Source organism: Geospiza fortis, unplaced genomic scaffold (assembly GCF_000277835.1).
Source record: "Geospiza fortis unplaced genomic scaffold, GeoFor_1.0 scaffold361, whole genome shotgun sequence".
NCBI lineage: Eukaryota > Metazoa > Chordata > Aves > Passeriformes > Thraupidae > Geospiza > Geospiza fortis.
The window spans coordinates 4,396,670-4,404,332 of NW_005054356.1; the positions used below are offsets into that span (position 1 = coordinate 4,396,670).

A 7,663-nucleotide genomic window follows, 5' to 3' on the forward strand; every position below is an offset into this window, starting at 1 on the left:
TTTAATTGTAGAAATGTATTGGTGGCACATGACCTAGACTTCCTCCACTGGGATTTCAACATGAAAAGTTAGGTATATTCATACAACTCTACAAAGCCCACAGGACAGCAATCTGCTGCAGAAACTTGGGTTTGAATCTAGCACTAAGGTACACAAGAGGGAATCCTCAATTCTTAGTCCTGCAAAGCAACATGTCATGATAATTAGTTAGATTTTTGTTAAGTTTTTCAAAATTTAAGTCTCAAAAAATTACCTCTAAATTCCATATTGGGAACAATAACTTTTTCACAGATGCTCGTCAATGTATTCTGGTCTTCAAACAGATGCTTGTAATGTGGTCTCTCGCAAACTGAGGCCAGAAACTGGATCGCGTTACTGACCAGCTACAGCACCACAAACAGAAGGCAAAACTTTACCACGACTGAATCATTTATGATTTATTATAAAACTTGACAAGATCAGATTTTAGCAACTCACCAAGTCATACTTCACTTCCTGGCCAGTTGTGACTAACAGATTCCAGATTGCTGTTACAAAACGTGGCAGGTAGGGCTGGAATTCTTCATCATATTTTTGAGCATATAAAGCAGCATTATCACAAATTTGTGATTTCAAGAGCTCCAGCAATCCAGCTTCCTCTTCATCCTCACATAAAACAAAACTAAGAACTTAAACATCCAAATATCAACACTACTTAAACATTAGATATATCAATGTATTTACATTAAATATTTACATCACCATTTTACCATGTCCTAAACAGGTGAAAGAAATCCCTCTCACTGTCCCTAGAACTACTGTATTTTGCTGATCTGTACCCAAACTGCTTTTCAAGTTAGAAATCATACCTACATTTCATATCAGGTACTGTGTACTTGAAAACAGGCACAGTAATTCACACAAAATTAATTTACAAATGTAATACAAAAAAGACAACACAAGGCAATGAAAAATACACTTAGAAGCCACTACATCATGATTCTTTAATTGGAGTAGCTGTAGAAGTTCCTTCCCTTTCCCCAGATCACAGATGTTCATGGAGCCACAATGTGAACTGGGAAATTGAACTGGAATTAAAAAAAACAACTCAACCAAACACCACCCCAGTTCTGTCTGCCCCTCTTCCCTCCACCCTAACTTTTCAGCTTTACTGCCTGTCCCAGTTCAGCTGCATCAGTGCTTGTGCTGGGAGTGGCCCACAGACACAAGACAAAAGAGCACCAAAGCTTCTTTTAGCAGAAGGGTAACTAGAGCACAACATACACTCAATATGCCTCCCTATGTGTTGTCAAGAAATTTATAGAGTTGTTTTGGATCCACCAAGTGGCAAACTATTGTGCTGTGATGATGTGATGATGGAAGACATCACCACTTAAAATGCAGAAAACACGCACAAAAACAACTGGAGCTTTGCTGACCTGGTATCAGCTTTCACCAGTGAAATTACTGATTCGTTAATTAGACCAAGACAGCAAATACTGAAGTACTGAAGAGATGCCCTGCCCTCTATGTTCAATTGTTTCAAGTTCTTTAAGATACCCTGTTTTCTAGAACCAGCTGACAGATACAGAAAACCTGAGCCCTGTGATGCTAATGGTCAGGTCACTACAGCAGCCGTTCTTAAAAGAATCAACTCAGTGATGACTACTGGTAATTTGATTTCTGCGCACAGCTGGGTACACCTGTAACTGTCATATAGCTTGAAGAACTGAACCTCAAATTCCTTAGACAGTGGAGCAACTTCTCCTAAACTCCATTTTCTTGCAGTCATTCCACTCCTTGCCCCACAAAAAAACACTGCATTGTTCAGAATTAGACCTAAGCTGTCAATCCACCCTCTCCCCTACAGATGCAAACCAGGTGGTTTATGCAGTACTTACATCAGTCTGCAAGAGTTTATTATCTAAAGTTAAAAGGCTATGAAAGTTTGTCATCCATGTTTCCATGTTATCTTCAAAAAACTCAGGAAGATCCTGTGAAAGAAAAGCATATATCTACATTTTAATTTCTGGCTGCACTGCTTAGATAACATACCTACACTGGAAGTAGTGCATTCACCTTATAATCTACTGAGAGACAGTAACCTGTGGAAAACAATCTTCAAATTGAAACAGTGCCCCTCCCTCCTCCCAAACAAAAACTCTTCTGGCAGAGCCCTGGAGTACAACTAGTTCCAAATAAACTAGTTGCTTAGACTCTAAACAGCTCACATTTTTATAATGAATGAGCCTTATCACCTCTCACTTTCAGAACAAGAGAGTGCAAGTCTTTTTTAACTCCAGCTGATTCTTCTGCCCCCTATGGAAGAGCAGCCCAAGGAATCCAGGCACAATCACACTTCACAGGCTTGCGTTCATGTTGAGACACTAAATAAATGTCACCTCAGCAAGGGAGCTTTACCATTTCCCATAGAGCACACGTAGTAATGTCCAAAATGTAGATCTGATTTCAAACCCAGACAGCCCACAGTGCTCCCAGAATTACTGCTCCTACAGTGCCACAGAGCTACACGTAATGGACTCCTACCTACACAACCAGCTCCTGCCAGAAAAAGCACATTTATAAAGGGAGTACAGTGAATAGAAACTCAGGCACTGGCCTCCTGCCTCTCCCAGCTCCTACTCAGAGGCCCCACACAACACCTCCTTGAAGCAGTGCCAGCTCAGACTCTCTTGAACTTTTGCTTACAAAGGCCCAAGCTAACGTCTTAAATAACCCTTCCTCACTGTACTTTTACTTCAGCAGATGCACGGGTGATTTTTTTTTTTGCCATAAAGCATGGCCTTAAAGGCCGCCTCAAATAATTTCTATAGTACCAGATTCCTCAGAACAAAGCAAAACTATCCCAAGAACAAGGAGATTCACCTGAAAATTTAAACTGTAGAACAGCTTCGCAATTAGAATGAGAGAAGAAAAGAGAACCTTCAGGGCACTGGCATCATTTGCATGCGTGCTGCAAAGTTCAATAGTTGCCTAGAAAAAGACGCAAGATTGTCAAGTACAAAACCCACACCAACAAAAAATATTGAAAAGTGTCACGGAATGTTTTTTTTTTAAACCAGAATATATGGTTATTTTTCATCCTCTTATCAGTCTTGTTAGGTCTCATTTCATGCCTTGAATTTAAACCCCTTTAAGAGTTTTGAACAACAATTCTTGAGTTTTAATATTAGAGGTATCCACAGCAAGCAATTCAGAACATGAAACTTGTTTTAGAAATGACTCAACAAGAAATACCTTAAAGAGATTTGTCAAGGGAAGAGCAAAGGCATCAAGAACAAGCTTGATCTCTGTCCATAATTCATTTGACTTAAATTCATGGCGGTACCTGACAAGTAAGAGAGAAACACATGAAAAATAGAATAGTTTACATTTATTACCAAATTAATTCACACAGAATTTTGTTTTGTGCTGAACCTTGGAAAAAATACTGTAAAGTAAACAAGAACTAAGCAACATGATTCAAAACCCTGCCGGGAGTACAATTTGATAACTACTTAAAAGATGTATGTAGAAGTCACAACTATAGACTTCTGTAAATGTCCAAAATGAAGTCTAAAACATGCCAGCTGAACAGAACTTTTACCATCCATACACAAACACCCTTATTTGCAGTACCTTTTAAATAGAGAGTGAGCGGTGCGCAGAACCCCATTGATGACGTGGAAATCTCCGCTCTGGAAGCGATTCACCATTTCTGTCAGCAGGTCTGGCCACTTCTGAGGGAAGTCTTCCCGCCCAATAATACTGATGGCATCACTTAACTGCAACAGAAACGGAGCTTCACTGACAGAAGCAGCACGCAGCAGTTGTGCCAGATGCTGCCAACACCCCAGAAAATCCTGGTTATTCTCGTCCGATTCAAAAATCACTGGATTAAATTATCTACTACTTTCCACACAAATACAAAAATCTCACCTTAAGCTTATACAATCTTACCTTCTAGAATTGCTGTTTAACTGCCTAATGTTAGAACTTAGCTATAAGATTACACAATAATCATATTAAAGAAATGTTAAAGTAGGTAGAAATACCTGTAACAATATCCTCAAAGTTATTTGGATAAGGTTGAGCTCACTGGTAAGGGAACTGAGCTCTGCCAATAACCATAGCCTCTAGACATGCTTAGAATATTCCCGAAGTTTCATGGATACAACCAGGAATGACATATTACCTGCTTTTGAATTTGTTCTGGGCTGCTAAGCATCAAGGGCACTATGTTGGCTTTAATGGCTATTCTGTCCGATTCACATATTTTGTTTGGTTCATCCTCAACCTAAAATGAAAACAATAAATTAAGTTATGGGCATATGGGCATTCTCCAGGCAATGAGAGATAATCAGCATTTCAGAGACCAACTGTTTATACTGATTTATGTAACTATTACCATGCTGAAGAACCTAAGAAGCAAACCTGTTAGAGACACTGCCTTCAATGAATCTGGAACAGCAGTATCTGAAAAAAGCTGAAAGAAATAATATCCTTCTGTAAAACTTTGAAGAAATTTTTTTCTCTTCCCTAAAGGTAACTTTTCAGGTCAGCAATTGAGCAGCAGGGAAGGTGGGTGCACATGGCAATAAAATCCCCACATTTAACCCAGTCTCCTCTTCCACCACACCAAACAGCACCTCTGCCAACCCCACAAACTGATTTTGTGTGAGCTGTCTCGAGCCATCCTTTCTAGAGACCGTACATGAAGGTGCAAGTTACACAGTCAAAACCCTAACATTGACTTTAAGTTATCTAACCAGTTCAAAAGACCAATCAGCTCCAAGTCCAGTCAGTCAGCAGTGCAGAGTGGTAGAAAATTGCAAAGCTGCTACTAAAAAAATAAAATAATGAGGTGGCTTGTCCCAGCCCAGTGACAGCAGTGACAGTCACATTATCTGTAATGACAGCACTGAAGTTCAGAGACCTAGAAATCATCCAGCAATTAAAAGAGAAAAGTACCTCTGGGGAGACACTCAATCTGGAGATACCTTAAACCTGATGGTACCACTACCCTTCTCACACCCCTTTTACCATCTTTCCACACACTTAAATCAAAAGTTAGCAATTTCAAAAGTTCAACGTATGCTTATCTATACCATCAGTCACAAATGGGGTTCCCCCAGGCTCAGTACTGGGGCCAGTACTGATTAATATCTTTACTCATGATCTGGATGAGAGGATCAAGGGCTCCCTCAGTAGGTTCACAGATGACACTGAGTTGGGTGGGATGTGGATCTGCTTATTGTACCTTAAAAGGATAATTAGTTCTTAACACATCCTCACTAGAATACCTACAATTCTCCAGTTCCTTTTAATATAATTCTTGAACGTTACAGATGCACAAACTTTGATGACATTTTCCTGTGATTTCTCCAGCAGCGTTAAGAGTAACAGCGGATAGTTCTGGCTTCCTTCCACAGATTCAAGGAACTTTTCCGCTGTAAGGGAATACACTGCGGTTAGCAAAAGCTCAGTTGCTTTCTCTAATGGGAATCCTATGATTCCTCAAATGTCTGTTTAAAATACCCAACACAAACACTTCCCAGAGCTTCACAGGAACATGTCTGACAAAAGTTATCGCAGCTTCTTTGCTCCCCAGCTCCTCAGCGCTCCTGCTGTCAACAACAGCTCTGGATCCCCAGCAGGATGAGGAAATACTGCCTCCTCACCCTTGGAAAAGCCACAACCTAAGAGAAGTACATCCTCACTTGTTGGGAACAGCAGCACTGTTTCAAATAACAACAGTGCAAAAAAAAAAAAAAGCAAGAATACAGAAAAACAAAATCACAAAAAGCAGATAAAATTATTTCTATTTATATCTACCCTTCATTAGTTTTTTCTGGGTTTCATTTTAAAAGGATACTGAGAAGTTCTGTAAAGAGGTTATTGCATAAATATCCACTGCAGTTTGCTACACAGAGACAGGAGAGACAAAAAGAAACAGAACTTTTTTTGTTCTCAATCATGAGAATCACTTACCAGGACGCCTTATGGCAGGATCTGGATCTAGTGTTTTCTTTAGATATTCAGTTAAAGTTTGTAAATTGGCATCACTGAGCTCCATTTTGGCAGAACCTAAAACCCACAAGTAGTTTTGTTACAACCAGAGATCAGAAAATCTATCCCAAAGCCACCCATCTAAAACCAGATCCCACAGAAGCAACAGCAGCTCTTTGGGACAATAGCTTACAAGCACAGTGCCAACCGGGTGCACCAGGCACAGCAAACATCCCAGCTCTCAAGCTACAGGCAGCTGCTAGTGTCTGGTTTATGGACCCCAAAGTCCAGAAAAGGCTTACGCATCCCACAGACACGAACAGGTACAGCCAAAAGATGATGTCCTGCCCTTTCAGGACAACAGGAATTTGGCTCTGCTTTTGTTCTGCTGCCAGCCCCAGAAACTGCTCCTGACTGAAACAGCTGAACAGTCCTGCCCTACATAATCGTAAACAAAACAATTCAAAGGGTGTTGAAGAGTCAAAGCTTTTACAAAAAATCAAAACCTCCTTATAAAAGAAAAATCTCAAAAGAAAATATTTCTTTTAAAAAGAGACAAAAGACTGTTCAAAGCCAGTTAGTTTATCCTTCCTGTAAAATTAGTTCAGACTAGGGTGGAGGCTAATTTAAATGCAACACTTTTTACAGAATAATTCTGCAATAAGTCCATATCGCTCCTCTCTAGTAATTCGCCCACACATATTTTTATATTTACTTCACACCTGCACTGGAATAATTAAAATTACAGCAATACAATGACAGTTAAGATGTGCTTTAATGGAGATGCTCCTCTGGACATCATCATCAATCCTGCCCGTCCTTCCCACCACCAGCAGCACAGTTCACTCCCTACAAAGGTTATCAGGAAACAAATGTTTCGATTTTTCCTCTGGAGTTTCTATTTAGTAAAATTGACTGAAATTTACCTGTCCCGTGCTGATCACCAGCGCAAGAAACAGTTCTGTGTAAGCATGCTTGCAAAGGCAGTGAGTTTTAATAACGCATTTTTTATGTCAGTTATGGCATCTATATAATTTTAAAAGACAGCAGCAGTATCCTCTTAAATTAAATTAATGTTAATAAGCAAATCAGATCCTAACATATTTTGCAAGAAGTAAAAATCTACCTGAACAGTTCTCTCCCATGTTCCCCTGTGCTTTTGGGGTTTACTTGTCCATAGTCTTGTTCACCAATTCACACCCACCAACATATTTTGACCTGTTACCTACACATGCTTATCTCCTTCTCTTCCTCTAGCTCTTCATATTTGTTTTCCAGTATGAAAAACATTGGTGGTACTTTAGCTGGAGTGATATGATGCTTTGTGTTGGGCTGTACCATGTGTCTGGAGAAAAGGCCTCAGAAAACTCATAAAGTGTGCTTAACACATCACCAACTTTAGTCAAATTAATGCAGCTCACTTACAAAGAAACCCAAACCTAGCAGAACGCGGCCGTGCCCCTGGGGCTCGGACCGGGAAGCGCTTCACCCAAGTGCAACCCTCATCCAGCACTGCTCGAACACCTCCCAGCGCCGAACAACGTTCAGGAGCCAGATCCGACGGGAAAAGCCATCCTGGCAGCGCTCTGAGGACCCCGGGGGCATTTCCCTCTTCCCCAAAGCGCGGGCCTGGGACAGCAGCGCCAGGGCTGGCAGCAGTGGGACAGGCCCCGCG

The 7,663-nt window shown here is 40.6% G+C and overlaps 1 protein-coding gene across 2 annotated transcripts in view; it reads right to left on the reverse strand.

Annotated features, from left to right (window-relative positions):
* The window catches only part of CSE1L (chromosome segregation 1 like), a 19,960-nt gene extending 12,400 nt beyond the window's left edge, over window positions 1–7,560 (reverse strand). Inside the window, exons 1-10 of one of the 2 annotated variants that reach the window (XM_005423647.2) lie at window positions 6,291–6,494; window positions 5,971–6,066; window positions 5,287–5,429; window positions 4,175–4,276; window positions 3,619–3,764; window positions 3,238–3,328; window positions 2,866–2,973; window positions 1,881–1,973; window positions 478–645; window positions 254–383 (exon numbers count right to left, since the gene is read on the reverse strand). In XM_005423647.2, coding sequence (XP_005423704.2) covers window positions 254–383; window positions 478–645; window positions 1,881–1,973; window positions 2,866–2,973; window positions 3,238–3,328; window positions 3,619–3,764; window positions 4,175–4,276; window positions 5,287–5,429; window positions 5,971–6,066; window positions 6,291–6,294 — 1,081 coding nt within the window. In that variant the 5' untranslated portion in view covers window positions 6,295–6,494. Of the gene's footprint in view, window positions 1–253; window positions 384–477; window positions 646–1,880; window positions 1,974–2,865; window positions 2,974–3,237; window positions 3,329–3,618; window positions 3,765–4,174; window positions 4,277–5,286; window positions 5,430–5,970; window positions 6,067–6,290; window positions 6,495–7,413 lie in introns of those variants that run through there. The other variant, XM_031059111.1, reaches the window with a different exon arrangement.
* Between the last annotated feature and the right edge of the window lie 103 nt (window positions 7,561–7,663).